At 46.3% G+C, this 16,322-nt stretch overlaps 1 protein-coding gene across 1 annotated transcript; it reads left to right on the forward strand.

Moving 5' to 3' along the window:
• Positions 1–572: 572 nt before the first annotated feature.
• LOC117585252 (muscle segmentation homeobox) lies at positions 573–10,670 on the forward strand. Its single transcript, XM_034274665.1, has 2 exons — positions 573–2,289; positions 9,445–10,670. Exons 1-2 carry the CDS (start codon positions 966–968, stop codon positions 9,780–9,782), a joined length of 1,662 nt encoding a protein of 553 aa, XP_034130556.1. The 5' UTR covers positions 573–965; the 3' UTR covers positions 9,783–10,670.
• Positions 10,671–16,322: the final 5,652 nt, after the last annotated feature.

Raw genomic sequence — 16,322 nt, forward strand, 5'->3', positions numbered from 1 at the left:
ATCAAAAACCAAACAGAAGAAGGTAAAAAAACACATCGAAGAAAAGCCGATCCAGAGAAAAACAGTGAAAAAACCAAAGTGGAAATGGACGGACTGCCGCTGCTTGTTATAAAATGCTAATACGCGCAGCAACTCAGAAAAGCATATACGAGTGCCCATTCGTATAGGAAAAATGCTCGAAAGATTGAATTATTCAATAATAATTAGGCGTGCGAGCGGGACAGCTACTGTGCGCCCCAATATACCCATCTCTATCGAAAACTCACCACACTGGAAGCGAGACAGAGTCGAAAAGAAGGCGGCGCAAGCAGAAAAGTGGAGAAATAGCAGCAGCGCGAGAAAAAACGTAACAAGAGAGCGGAGAGAGAGACAGAGAGAGAGAGAGAAAGAGCGAGCGAGCAGCGAAACAGTTAGGCCAATAAAAATGGTGTCGCTGCTTATGGGGCAGCAAGGGAGAGCAAGCGAGAGCGCGCGAGGGCAGAGTAGTCAGGCAGCGGCAGGCAGCCGGTTTGAAAAGCCACCACCACCAAGGCGCGCACAGTGGTTGTGCCACAGAGCCACAGTCGAGGCAGCCGCAGAGACGGTCGGTTACTTTTCGAACAGACGTGATCTCAAGAGGACGTGTTTCTCCCGGTTCTCTTTCGCTTGCAGATCCAGCGTTGCAGCGCGTTCGTGTGTGAAGGTGACTCTGTGCGTGTACTGATAAATGTATCTGAGGAACGCGCGTGTGATGAACGAGCGAATTAATTAAGCGATAATCAAAACAAATTAACCGCAACGACGACACATACTCGTAAAAAAGTATCTCTGTGCCCCCGCATTGAACTCGCGCTCGAACGAGCAATGCAAGAATAAAACCAACGCAATCCATAAGTAAACCCCGAACCCAAACCCAAACCCAAACCGAACGGAACCAAGTGAACGAACTGCCGCATTGAATCCAGACCACAGACCCTGAAGGCTTTATGTTAAAGCTTTCTAGCAAGCCAGCGCCAGCGACAGCCCCCACCAGCACAGCGACGAGCATGACAGTGACGGGTCTGCGCCAGACGATGACCAGCCCGACGGTGCCGCCGACCACAGCGCTGGGCAACAGCTCCGGGAGCAGCAGCAGCGGCAGCAGCAGCGGGAGCAACAGCCTGGCCAATTCCCTCACCTCGATGGGCAGCGTGAGTCCCACGGCCCATGCGGCCGGGCACCATCCGCTCTCCAGTCCCACTTCGCCGTCGGCCCTGTTACTGGCCCACCAGCAGCATCTCCTGGCCCAGGCACAGCACCAGCATCAGCAGCAACAGCAACAACAGCAGCAGCATCACCAACAGCAGCAGCAGCAACAGCACCACCAGCAGCAGGCGGCACTCCAGCTGGCTGCAGTGCATCCACCGCATCACCTCCACAAGACCACATCCCGGCTGAGTAACTTCAGTGTGGCCTCCCTCCTCGCAGACACGCGGCCGCGTACGCCCACCAACCAGGTCAGCGATGCGCCCACGAATCTCTCCAGCTCCGCCGCCACCTCGCCCCTCTCCCAAGGCAGTGCGGCGGGAACTCCTCCACCACAGATGCCGACGGCGGGACAGCCCACAGCCTCGGCTCCTCCACCAACGCATGCCTTCCATCCCGCCGCCGTAGCCCACCACGCCCACTTGCTGCATGCCGCCCATGCGGCAGCAGCCGCCCATGCTCAGCACCAGCATCAGCAGGCGGCGGCAGCAGCGGCGATGGCGCAATTGCGTCAGGCACAAGCCCAAGCCGATGCCCGAGCCACATCCCCACCCGCCTCCACCAGCTCCACGCCCAACTCCACGCCGGTGGCATCCGCCGCCAACGCATCAGGAGCGGGGACGGCGCACCTGGGCAGCTCCACACCCGCCAAGAACGAGCGACACTCGCCGTTGGGCAGCCACACGGACTCAGAATTGGAATACGACGAGGATATGCTGCACGAGCACGATGTAGATCACGACGAGGAGGAGGACTCCATTGTGGATATCGAGGACATGAATGCCGATGACTCACCGCGCTCCACACCCGACGGCCTGGAGAGCAGAAAGTCGCTAGAGTCACCGCACGGCGGCAATCACGGATCCCAGATGCAATCGACCATCCTTTCGCCGGCGGCTCTGGCCGCCTCCGGTCACGTGCCCATCCGACCAACGCCGTTCAGTGCTCTGGCCGCCGCTGCAGTCGCCTGGGGCGGCATGGGAGCTGGTGTGCCCTGGCCGGGCGCCCGCCAAATGCCGCCTTTTGGGCCGCCGGGCCTGTTTCCGGGACAAGGATTTGGTGGAGGTAAGTGTCGTCTTATATTAATGTTACTCTAGTGCTTCCTTACATGTCCCGAACCGAAATGATAAACTTTGGCCGGAAACATTTGCTGAACCGATTCTGTTTGCAAAGCCTTTCCCTCGTTACTCTTGAGGTCTCTTAAACACTTTGTAATTCGTTTTTGAGGATTGCTCCTATAATCATAGCCTCTCTTAGCCCGCTTTTGTTGTGTTTTGTTTATTGGAAATTGAAATATTCACTTAACCGCTTGGAAAATGGCAAATGATGAGCTGCAGCGGATATAAATTTGCTTAATTGAGTCTGAAATTCGAAAAATATTTCCTTGAACAATATTCATATTCCATTCAAAGCTAAGAAAATATGCATAACCGATTCAGCTTATGGAGGTATTAACCCCACACCTCTCTCTCTCTCTCTCTGTCTATATATTTTAGTCTTTGTCTCTTGCTGTAGCTGCTTTATCTGCACCATTTTGTTGCGCATTTTAATTCAATTAACGGCTGCCCCTCGCCTTAATTGGCATCGATGAGGCACGCCGGCGACAATGACTCTCGCTCTGCACTCTCTTCGATGCGGGTGCTCCATCATGGCCGCCCATCACCATCACCCTCTCCATGCGCAACTGCTGGTTGGGTCGTCCCTCGGTTGTAGTCAAAGTGCGTGCCAATTATTATTGTGATGCTTTAAATAAAACAATGAAATATGCCTGATTGCTTGGCCCATTACTCGCCTCATCATCATCATCCACATATACCACATCAGCGTCCCATCGCATCGCATCGCGACGAGTCGGTTTTGATTTAACTCAATTGGCTCTGTCTGATTATTCATTGGCTGTCGCTTTTTTTCGGTGTTTTCCGGTCTGTCCGGCAGCCCATCATCCAGCCGTCATCCAGCCAGCCCCCCAAACGAAAGAAAATCTAATAATAATCGCATAAAAAGTCCGACTGACTGACTGACCAGACTAATTGAAGCGAGTCTACACGATCTGTATCTGCATGCACAGTTCACACTTTGCACCATGCCCACACTTCCTGGCCACACTCTCGCTCTCTCTCTCTCTCTGTCCACACTTTGGGCCACACAAAAAAGTGTGCACACCCAAAGAAGTCGCACTTTGATGCGGCGGCACGGTTGACGGACATGTGAACTTTAGCTCACTCGACTCCATTCTGGCATCCGCGAACTTTGCGTTTCCGCTTTTTAAAGTTGCCCAACAAACACCCAACTGCAGGGCAAGGAAAAACCAGTAGCAAAAAAGTGTGCATTTTGCAGCGTTTTTGTGGCTGCCATTGTGCCTGTTTTTGTTGTGCTGTGTTGGGCTCTTTCGATGTTTTATAAAGCTGTCAGTGCGGCCGGCCGGTCAGGGCAAGAGTCATGAAAGGGCGTCGTCTAGTATTTTGCATGCTCCGAAGTAATGGAAAATACTCGTTCTCGTACTCGTGTACTAGTGCTATATTAATGAATAGAATGGAAAATCAAATCTGAAGTATGTGAAATCGATAGGAAATCATGTCAACGCATTCCTGAACAAATAAATTAGTGTAGAATCGAAATAAATCAATCTTAATGTGGCTATTCATCATTCCCTAGCCATCATCATCATCATCTTCATCTTCCACTTGAGTTCTCTTTTGTCCCTCTTTGTAGTGAAGAACAAACTATTCCAAACATTTGCCGCGTATTTTGTCATTTGGCTGTCAACTGCTGCATATATAACAACATATAATATGGGAGCACGAGTATGGCTATAAGTATAACTTCATTTCACTTTGTTTCATTTGGCAGCTGTTTTTCTGGTTCCCCCCTGACACTGTCTCGGACTGTGTCTTTGCCTCTGACTCTCTGGCACTGGCACTGGCACTGGCACAGTCTAAACCCCTGCCACAGCAGGTCTCATTAGCGCAGCAGGTTGCCGCTGACTGACTGATGATCCCGATCCCGATCCCGAATCGTATTCGGATCCCCCCCGTTTGTGTGCCACTGAAACTGCCTGTGGCTTGTGCGACCTGTGCCGAGGGCTATCTGCCGCCGCATTATGTCAAGTGTTAGGTACTTAGTGCCCTGCCTGAACGTTTGAAATTCTATCTGTATCTGAAGGTGGCATTACTGTACGTTTAAAGTCGTATCTGGTCTGGTATCCGCTACCGTTTGTCGGCCCTTTCTTTTGGTTAGTTATACTTTTCATGGCCTATTAACGTAAACTATCTCAGATTAAGATTTTGGAACACACGCATAGCCATAGGTTGTTCTGGTGTGTGGCCCACCATCGGCCCACCAAAGGAAAAACCATATTTAGTCGTGCTGAAAAGTGGAAGAATTCCCGTGTGCCTTCATAATTTAACTAATTGCAAAGCGCAGTCAAGTCACGTACCCCTGAGCCACCATTCATTGCAGCTGCATTTCTTGGCAGCCATTATAAAAATTAATTTTCAAGCTGTACAAACGAGCAACAACTTGGGAGTCATTGCATAAAAACGTGGAGTACATAGAAGCCAACACACATGCATATACTCGTACATAGTAGCAGCAGTGAGTGAGTGAGTGAGTGAGTGAGTAAGAGCGAGAGAGGGAGTAAACCTGGCCAAAACGGTAGGTGTGGCATGTCAGCTACGCCCACCCAAAACACGCAATTTTCAACGGGTTGGCAGCAATTTAAACGTTGACAGACGGCTGCTGGACGTGGAGTATGGGTATCTGGTGGCAGAGGAGGATCTGGTGGTAGAGAAGAGCAGTATCTGGCGAGGACAGTGGCAGGGGAGAGGCATGTGCATGCGTTTTAACACCATTTGCAAGGCTCCAGCGGAGACGCCGAACGGCAGTCAAAAGCTAAAATAATATTTGCATTCTGCACGCCATCTAACGTACATAAGCTGTACTAAATACACATCCACACAGCGTTGCATGCAACGCACACACACACACACACAACACATGGATAGGTGTGCTGGCGCAGACATTTTGATGTATGTTTGGGGAAATACAATTTATTTGCATTAAATTACCAAGTCAGGGAGGGACTTGGGGGAAGCCAGACAAAGGCAGCAGCCAGCAGCCAAAGGAGGCGGTTCGGCACTGCGGTATGGGTGGAGCAGGTAGCGAAGAGGCACTGCACATAGCCCCCTCCACCACACGCAGGGTTGAGGAATATATTCAGACAACGGCAAACATTTGCTAAATATTTGTAGACAATTGGTAGTGCCACTAATTTGAACTGCTGCTGCTTCGTAAAAGTATTCGTACTCGTAGATGTGGTTGTTGTTGTTCAGCAGCTGAGTAATTAAACAGCATTTGGAACCTGTCATATCTGCCTCGTATGTGGACAGTGGCAGGCGCATGCGTGTGTGCCGTAGCCCAACCCACGTGGATGGAGTGTTCCACTACTATCTACGTAGCTTATCTTGCCCAGAGGCAGCCAAAGCCGATTGCAATGTGAACTTCATTGCAAAACCCGGTGGAAGCACATGCACACGCAATATGACAAGATTTGTGAGCCAAAGCATAGCATAGCAGCTCCTGCCTTCGATCTCAGTGGACAGTGGGCAGTGGGCAGAAGTGGACTACTTAGAGTTATCTAAGCCAACTGGTTATTGACGCGCACTTCACTAATTAATTGACTTGTGCGACAAGTGTTAGGGATAACATACATAGCCATACCTTCAGAAATACATGAGGATGGAGGAAACGATCCCCCACCCTCGAGAGCCTAATCAGCCGATCCTTGGCTGGAGATAATCATTCATTTAGATGGTAAAACGCAAGTGTGCCCCGCTCTCTTTTGCACCTTTTACACATTTGGTGCTAATTAAAATCCTTCATTATGAAATCAGCCAGAGCTAGAGCCAGTGCCGCCACGGGACGGGACTGACACGAAGGCAGGCCCCTTACGGGTAGCTGTTGCCGTTTGACCGTAAGCGTGTAATTGCATTAGCCAAACGATCGAGCCAGCGCTCCTCAATCGATCTCCGGCGATCCGTCGGACCAAAGATCTGCTCATTTTGCTGTTTTCTTTGTATTGCAAAAGCGATTTTCACTGCAAAAACGTTGTCCAGCTGAAGTTGCTATGCGAAAACGCTTTAATGAAGAATTAATTGCCAGCAATTTGCACCGCAAATCAATCGAGCGTTGTCACCGTCGGCTATATAGAGACACGGCCCAGTCACTCTATGGGGACAAGATTGGTTTGGGCATTCGGTTTTGGTCTACGTCTCCGTCTCCGTCTCCGTCCCGGTCTTGGTCTCAGTATTGGTATTACTTTGGTATTGCCAACGCCAAACGATACGCGTAAATTTCACAATTGCTTGTTGCCTGTCTCATTTGCTGTTGCTGTTTGTTGCTGCTGGTATCGAGTCTTATATGTTGTCTCGTCTACAATACACCGGAGAACTCAAATTAATTGAAAATCCATTACAAACATAGGCTAAATGTCACAATTGGCGTTTGTGGCATGTATTTGCACTGGCAATGGCGATGCTGGCGACGTATTGCCCCAGCACCAGCACCAGCACCACAGCAGCAGCAACAGCAGCATATACAATGCCTATAAAAGAGCAAAAAGGCGAAAACGAGTCTCGCACTCGGGCTGGGACGTGCGTGGACTGTCCTCTGTCTCTCTCTGCCCACTATCTGTATCTCTTTTTGTCTTGGATTGTTTTGTAATAGGCCTTCAGGAGGGAGTCGGGTGAGGGTACGGTGTATTGGACTGTGAAACGGGGGTCTGGGGGTTTTGGGGAATTCAGCTCACTTGCTACAGTTTCTGGCTGGCAGCAAGTTGCAACTGCAATGGAAACCCCATTCCAGCAATTTAGCGACAAATGAGCAATTAATTTTAAAATAAATGCAAAAGGAGCCTAGAGACAAAATAGTTGTTACAATTTAATGAAAAAGAAACCGAAATGAGAAATTAGGTGAAAACTCGCACTAAAACAAATTAGCGAAATTAAATTTACCAGAGAGTGAAACAAAGACTAGCTCTCAAGTAAACAAATGGTTAATAATAAAGAGGATTGGAGGAGGCTTAACGATTTCGAATATTGATTATCATGTGTAGAAATGACTGCCACAATGATCACAATTGATGTCCAATAAGCCACGGATGATACACAATAATCACATCCCCACGAGTCAGCCACAAAAGTTGTATAAATATTATTGTAATGAAATATCATAAAATCAAAATCGAATGCCGAGACAACGAAAAAGAGCTGTAAAAGTTGTCCGTATCGTTTATATGCTAATTTAGCAACTAATTTATGGCCAATACAACAAGAGCGACAACAAAATACCAAACAAAACCAAACAAGCCTCAGACTTCACACAGAATGCAGCCAAAAGCCAAAAGCTGGCTTCAGGGAGGAGAAGAAATACAAAACACAAAATATATTTATATTTTTATTTATATTTATAGAGGCCAGGCCGGAGCGCGTCTCCGAGTCTGTAACAAATTTCTGAATGCTGCCGGAGATGGGCCGTATGTGTATCTACATATGTATGTGGCCTCTTCATTATGGGAACTGGAATCAGTTGGTGGCTTTATCGGAGTGTTCACATTTCGTTTCACCTTGTTAGGCCATACGAAATGCTTTTACGACCTGCATACAGAAACTGAAAAGCTGAAAAACTGAAACTGAAACACACAAATAAGTAAAATTATATGCATATCACTGACAGATAAGGTCTGTCCCGATCGGAGTTGATCGGGCATTAACATAACTCTGGCATGTCACACTAATTACTTAATGAGCCAATCGCCAGCAGTCCCCCGATGCAGTTTCAGTTTTAGTCTTAGTCTCAGTCTCAGTGCCAGTTCCAGTTCCATCCTGAAGCCCCCAACACATGATTATTAGTTTTGATTCGGCCTGGGTCTGACTCTCACTATAAGCCGGATTTTTATGGTCTTATGGCGGGCTGGACATTTATTTGTCCCTCGATATCATAACGTGCCAGAAAATGTGTGTGAAAACATAATGTTTCTGGGTCTTGGGAAAGCCCAGACTCTGGAGGAATCTTCGTACTTTTGGTATATCGATGAATACTTTTCCCTTTGTGTTTATGTTGTTGATTTTGTTGTTGTTGCATGCCCCATTTACCAGATGCAGGGCATAAAAAGCAATTACAAAGGCATGTTCTCCCCTGCTCCCTCTGTTCTTCTCTGGCCACCATCTGTTGGTATCTTGGCCACGTTTGTCACTCGACAATTTCAATTTGTGTAATTATGCGTAAAATTAAAGCGTTGCATATCATTTGCATTTGTCTTTATTTTGATTCCTGCCCCTGCCCCTGCCACCTCCCCCCTGCCACTGCCACTGCCACCGCTGCTGGGAAGATGTCTTCTTCTTGGTTGTGCCTCGAAACAAAATGCTCAATAAATTACGCGTGCCTCAAACGGAGAGGGATCTGACCCGGACTGACTGCATCTTTAAAATGCCATTTGCATCTTTGTGGTTTGGCGCAGCCTCAGGGCAGGCTCATTACTTTCATTAACAACACTCCAGGCGAATGCCAGAGCATGGGGCATGCAGCATGCAGTATGGGGCATGAGGCGGCAGGCAACAGCTGCTGATTCTGCTGTTGCTACTGCTGCTGCCGCAGTCTTTATAAGGATTGCACGTTTCTTTCTGTTGCTGTTGCTTTTTCTTCAGACTCTGTCTCTGTTTCTGCTCTGTGCCTTTGTTTGCCAAAACAAAATGCCCAAATTAAAATTGTTTTGCTGTGGCAAGAATCGAACAGAGACAGAGAAACAGCAACAGCAACACAGAGAGAGAGATAGAGATAGAGATAGAGAATCAAGTGGGGCATGCTGTATGGGGACCACTCGGGGAATGCATTTCCCGTCGCTCTGGCTGCTGCTGCTGCGGCTGCTGCTTTGTCTGACAAATAGTTTAGACAGCAAATTTATTGGCCACTTAAAGGAGTAATTACCGTATATTGTTGTTGCCGTCGCTGCTGTCTTGGCCGTCCGCTTTTAGCCATGACAAGGCCAAGGACAGAGACAGCAGCCAGCAGCCAAAAGCAACAAAAGCCAATCGTTGACAGCACTTCATTCAGCATTAAGCATTCAGCTCGACATTAACTTTGCATGCAAATTTGCGCTCCTCTAATTGGACAAATCTAAGCAATCAACTAATCAACACCTTCACCTCTCCTCTCTCCTTCCAGATGCCAATGAGCCGCCCAGGATCAAGTGCAATCTCCGAAAGCACAAGCCCAACCGGAAGCCTCGCACTCCATTCACCACACAGCAGCTGCTCTCGCTGGAAAAGAAGTTCCGGGAGAAGCAGTACCTGAGCATTGCCGAGCGGGCTGAGTTCTCCTCCTCGCTGCGACTCACCGAGACCCAGGTGAAGATCTGGTTCCAGAACCGTCGGGCCAAGGCAAAGCGCCTGCAGGAGGCAGAGATCGAGAAGATCAAAATGGCTGCCTTGGGCAGGGGAGCGCCAGGTGCCCAGTGGGCCATGGCAGGCTACTTCCATCCCAGTCTGATGCACTTGGGATAAGTGGCGGCCCAGTTGGTGTGCGTCCATGGTCGCCACCAACGCGCCCCGAGCCATAGTCCTCCCACGAGTGGGCACTCCGATAACCAAATAGCTGAGCCACGTCCCGCTGGAACAGGACCAGGTACAGGCACAGGCATAGGCCCTGAAACTGGAGCCGGCACAGGCTCATCCTGAGCCTCAGATGTGCGGAAAACCCCCAAAATTTTGCTGTGATGTTAGCGCATTTTATGTTACGATACTTCCAAATGTTGTTTCAAATGCACCCTGTAAATACTATAAGCGGGAGTTAGAGAGAAAGAGAGAGAGAGAGAGAGAGAGAGAGAGAAAGAGAGATCTAAAGAGATATGTTATAGCGAGCTGGTTCCAAATCCAATCGAACATTGTATATATCAAGGTAAAAGCAAGCAGAGAAATGTTTCCTAATTGTACATAAATCCTAGCAAGTAAACCCAATCATGAAAATTTCGTTGATTCGTTGAAGGAAAATCCCCCGAAATTGATTAACAGAATCAAAAGTAATTTATTTGCAAAACTCAAGTCAATAAGCATTAAACAAGAGAAGAGTGAAGAAATGGCATCAACTAAAATGATACTTGATTGTATTGTAATTTATAATTTGCATCGTAGGTCAGTCTAGCAAACGAATCGGATGGATCGTATGTATGTATTTAAAAAATACCTGTAAGCATCTACACTAAAATAAACTAATCTAAAGCTCCAACTATGCCGTTAAATATACATTAAATATACCTAATACCACAGACCTATACACATACATAGTTCATAAATGCATAATATTATATTAATACCATATAGCGTTAATCCTCTGTAGTTGTTTAAACATAAATCATAAAAACTAAAAAAAAATCTAAAAAAAATGTCAAAAAAGGAAATACAAATCACACACAAGAAGTGCGGAAGAAGAAACCAACAAAAAATCATTGAAAAAATATATAATTATACAAAAAATTTAAAAGAAACTTTGTTTTAATTTGGACGCAATTGGAAATTGCTTGGAACTTCTCCTTAAAATATAGTTTTCTCTGATGTGGATGTTCCATGTGCCTTTGTGATGCAACCGAAATCTTCCTTAATGCGGAATTATTTAACACATTGTAAGTATTGAATGCCTTTAATCTGTGGTCAATCTGCAATACTAGATGAAAACTAAATTGATTTGAATAAGGTGTGAAGCTTTCCAACTAAATGAACGATTGTGTAACAGCGATTGCTTAATTGCTAAACTATAATATGAGGAGTCGAGGCGGGCCTGAGTCTTCGTTATGAGTATCAACTTTAAACTTTGTGCAATGGTCCTTTAACTGTGATTACTTGAGTTAGAACGCAGGTGTCTGGCATCAGATGTTCCTCGAATGGTCTGAAAGATCGTGTTGGATTGAGTTCAGGCTGTGAGCAACAGAGGCAACATAGCATTCTTATCAGCAGGCAATTAATATTTAATTAATCAGGCAAGCTGTTGCTGGGGCACGGGAACGGGGACCATATGTGGCCCACATGGCGTATACTTATTGATGTTCACATTGCACTCTCTCTCTCTCTCACTGGCGTAGATGTCTTAGCTCTCCGAGTGGAGGTTAGGCGTGCAATCAACGAATTAAGATTAAACATTGAGTGATTATCAAATTGTTTGTATTATAATTTTTATTCCTACGCGATTTGTCGGGTGTCAGGCCGGGTTCAATAACAAATCTGAATTCCATTTATTCCCCCATTTGTTGTTGACAATTGGACGAGCGTCAGTGGTAGTCGACTGCTGCTGCTGCTGTTGTTGTTGCCGTTGTCTTTTGCCTCTTATCGCGTTGAATTAAAACCCAATTAATTTAATTACAAATGGAAATAACACTACGTCGGCTGCAGTCGGCAGCAATCTGAACGTCGCGACGCCAGCAACACGTCAAATAATTTTGTTATTTTGATTTATTTAACAAGTGTATCTCTGTGTGTGTGTATGTGTATGTGTTCCTGCATGTGTGCAAGTGCGTGTGTGCTCAATAAATAAATTAAAATATTATTTGCCAGTTTTGCAGCTGATAAGCGACGAAATTTCCATGAATTCAGCATCGTTTGGTCTGAACAAATATTTGTTCAAATTGTTTTAGTTTTGCGTATTTTTCTTAAGGTTTGCCCTTTCTGATTGTGCAATTATATTACAAAAAATAAGCTAATAGCAAAAAATATGGGAAACAGAAGTGTTTTTTTTTTTTAATTCAAAATATAAAGGGAAGAAACGCAGGCACCAGACAATTTGCGATATCAGTCGAAGATGAATTTGACACAAATCCTAAGCTACACAAAAGGTTACAGTACATTTAGCCATTACGTATTTATTGAAACTTTGCAGCTTCTTTTTTATAATTCCGTTACTAAATCATAGCTGAAACCATCGGCTTAGTCTGAATGTCAATGATTAATCAGCAGAAAAAGCTAGGTCAATGTCAATACACACAAGCAGATGTCTCTGTTTCGCGTCTGAATCATTTTTTAGATCTGGTACTGATTCTGCTTGGACTATGGACCCCTATTACCAATATATTAAATTTGCGAACATAAGGAAGTAAATTTCAGAATAATTGAGAGTTCTGCCTGTCATATTCATTGCTCGTTAATCTCGCATCGCCATATAGCTAAGCATCGTTATGGCTCGTTTCTCAAAGCCACAGGGGGCCAAGAGCAGCCTGCTAACAATTTATACGATTTGCATTCAATTTGTTAACAATTAAAATGCAATCGCTGGATGTTTTATTGGGGAGAAATAAAATAATTAAATTAATTATGCATTTATTATTCATCAAATACTGATAAATGCGTTCGCCAATGAATGCAAATTTTCTACAGCAGCCGCGAGTTCTTATCTCGAATGTCAGATCGATTGTCGACGCAATTAATTACGCGTATATAATTACAATGCCCTGCCTACGCTGACGCCAACGACTGACGCCCATGCAGCTAGTGGGGATCGGGAATGGTCCGGATCGACTGAGGTCGGGAGTCCGTCCCCACGTCTGTTTATTAATTAGTCCCGGCTACGCCTTCAGGTAGCCGCAGGTGGTGCTGCATGCAAAACGCACCACACCACACAAAACCACGCCACAACGCACAACGCACAGCATCGCATCGCATCGCATCGCAAGGCAGAGCTTCGGAAAGTGCAATGCGTTAATCAAAACGTAATCAAATCATTTGGCAAGCAGCAAAACTGAACCTCAAGTTCCCCTGTAGCAGCTTCGGCGGCAGCATAATCAGAGCCTGGTCACATTGGTCGCCTGCTGCGCCCTGGCCGGGTCCAGCAATTAAGCTTTATATCTGGCCTAATGGACCGAGCGCCGCCTGCGCTGATTGCGGGCATTTGTTTGGCGTCGTCTCTGTTCCAGTCCCATTCCCATTCCCGCTCTCGCCTGTTCCTGTCCCTCAGTCTCTCGCTCAGCGCCAAATCAAATGTGTAGCCCCCATTGGACGCAATCTCAGTGCCAGTATCCATATCGACTGGGGCCCCGGCTACCCCACCTCCCAGGTCACAGCTTGATATTAACGCCCAACTGTGAGGCGGCGCATTTACAATGATAATATTTGTGTTCAAAGTTATCAATGGGCCAGCCGCCGCCGACGACGACGACGACGACGACGACTTGCGGTGAATGTGAATGTGAATGGGAATCGAGGGATGTCGAATCGCGGCAGAGCCGAGCAGAGCAGTTATGATGTGCCTACAAGTCGATTTCAGTTGTTTTCTGCTAAATTGATTAAGTCGTTCGGATTCAGACAACTGTTAGATAGAGAGAACATCGTGTACACATCATACACGTACGCTCTTGATAAGGAGAACTTCCATCGTACCACAGACACTCGCCACAATCCCACGTGGTGGTGTGGAGTGGAGTGCAAAGCCAAGCATAACATTTTTTAATTAACACACTCACACTGAAACACATGCAAATGAGCTCATTATGGGATGATTATGCAAGATATACTCGTACTCGTACTCGTATTCGTAGTGCTAGACAAAGTTCCCCAACTCCCTGCCAGACAGTAGTTTTTCCAGACCAACACCAGCACCAACATCATCAACATCAACATCAACATCATCCATCCACTGACAGCAAGTTCAACAAACGTAAATTGCTCATATAAAATGATCTGTGTTTCATTCACATTGGATCTGTGTTTATGTGCTCGGGTATATAGTGAAGATTCATTCATAAAGTCAAGCGAATTGGAAATCCGTTTGCTTAACCCGCTTTCTGTCGCTGCTGCCCAGAGACTGCCTGCCCCCAAAATATATATTTTCATATTCATATTCCGCTGAATCGCTCTAAAGTTCGGCAGACGGCATGGCGGTGGATGGATAGCCCGGCTATTAACTCGTATGGAGAGCACTCCGCAATTACCGCGAATAAATTGAGGTAATTAGGTAATAAAAATAATGTTTTCACCTCGTTATACGTAAGCATGGGGAGGCAGCTGCTCTCTGTAATTCTCGGAATACTCTCCCTGCACTGCAACCACCTGATAGGAAGGTGTTCCGATCTTCAACCGTTTCATGTGTGGACTCAAAGTAAACATTTCAATTTCTTTTAAATATCGGATCTCCCTTGTGAAGTACATAATTATTTCCCAATCCAAATTTAAGCATTCCGCAGTCAAATGCTTTCTCAAAATGTAACTTTTTCTGTCTCATTTTATGCAAATGATTTAGTTTCCCTGGAATTACCTGGCCGTCAATTAAATTGTACGCCTACTCCTTCCCTCGCACTTTGTCCGCACTTCGTTTATTTTAATGCATTTGAGCAGAGTTTCACTTGTGCCGTTTTAGGGTCAGGTGTTCGCTAGCTTAATTTTATCGGACTGGTTTTTTGTGGGTTCGGCTAAGCGCTCTTAATTGGTAATTTCAATTTGGCTTTCCTTCTGGGTGAATAATGGAATGGCTGAGGAAAACGCTGTCATAATTCTGTCATTGTTATGGCAGGGTCTCTGTTCAGTTCAGCTCTCACACTTTTCCGGTATTAATTTTTTGGTTAACTGCATAAATTCCTGGAAATTGAACTGTGTAGAATGCAATTAAACAAAATAGCGTGAGATACGCGTCCGATACAGGCCGTGGCAGGAGAAGAAACAGGAGCAGGAGCCAGAACATTGTCGTGTCTCCCATGCCCCGAGGCTGAAACCTAATTTCCAAGTTTAGAATTCTGCGAAAACGGTCCCAGCGCTACAACGCCACTCGGTCTCCCTCTTTCGCAGTCTTCTGTCTTCCTCCGGCACAGTCTATTATTTCACCTTCTCGCTCGCCCAGTCTTCTATCTCTCTCTCTGTATCAGTCCGCTGTTTCCCTCCCGCTGTATCTCACCTTGTGAAGTTGAGTTTACGTTTTTGAATACTCAATTAAATTTTTGCGCCCAGTGGCTGTTGGGGCTGTCGTCTTCGCTGCAGTTTCACTGCACTTTCCTGTAGTTTCGCACTATTTTCAATTGAATTAAATGCAGTTTACATTTTCTGGCGAACAATTTCAAGGAATCGCGCATATCAAGCGCGTCGCCTTCGTCGTCGTCGTCGTCGTCTTCGTCGTTGTCTTGGCCGGCACGCTCCGTTTGGGCCCACAATTAATTTGCGCCCCAAAAACCGAACGAACGCACGTACGGGGAGAGTCGCTGGGAGATACATTAGCGAAAGTGTAGGTCGTCGCCAGAAGATACAATTTAATTTCGATATTCCCTAACTAGCTGTGGCACTATGCCTCAAATTATGTTCTCCAGAGCAGAGCGGAATTTGGGCCTGCACATTTATGTGGAATGATAAGAGCATCGCAGAAACAAAACTAACAAACCTTTGAATGTGAAGGTGGAGAATCCCATTGGATCTATCAATTAAACCCTGGCTTAGAGTTTTTTGGGCACATAAATATATTCATCTGAATGGTTATACTCGTAGAAAGCAGTTGAGAGCATACTTCATTGGCTATTGTGTGCAATAAAGTTGTATTTTTGTCCCTGTTTCGTGAGCTCCCATTTAATTTTCAATCTGTGAAAGAGCATTTCCATGTCGTTCTTTGGGTGTTAACTGGGTTTCTCCTTAGCTTTTAATTCATGCGCCCGGATTGTGTGCGACAGAGACGCCAACAAAATGCAAAATTTGTCTGAAGATTTTAATCGTCGGCATGCGCGCCCAAAACGGCCCCAAAACAGCAGCAACCATCCTGGCAGACAGGCGACCAGGCAACACCAACGTTAAGGCCAAGATCCGTGCCTGGCTGTTCGCATTGATTCGAGCCAGTAATGTTTTCTAGGTTGCTGGAGCTGTTCACAGAAAGAGCGAGAGAGTCACAGAGAGAGAGAGAGAGAGAGCTCCGGTTTAGAAAGAGGGCGGCGGGAATTGTGGGCGGCGCATGGCTGGTCAGAGACAGAGCCACATTCAGAGACAGGGCCACGTCCAGTGCCAAAGCCAGAGCCAGAGGCAGAGCCAGAGCATGTAATGTTAGCTCGTTCCTCTTGTGCCATGGTTGTTGTTGCTCCTCTGCAGTTGCTGCTG

The sequence above is a fragment of the Drosophila guanche genome, unplaced genomic scaffold (assembly GCF_900245975.1).
Source record: "Drosophila guanche unplaced genomic scaffold, DGUA_6, whole genome shotgun sequence".
NCBI lineage: Eukaryota > Metazoa > Arthropoda > Insecta > Diptera > Drosophilidae > Drosophila > Drosophila guanche.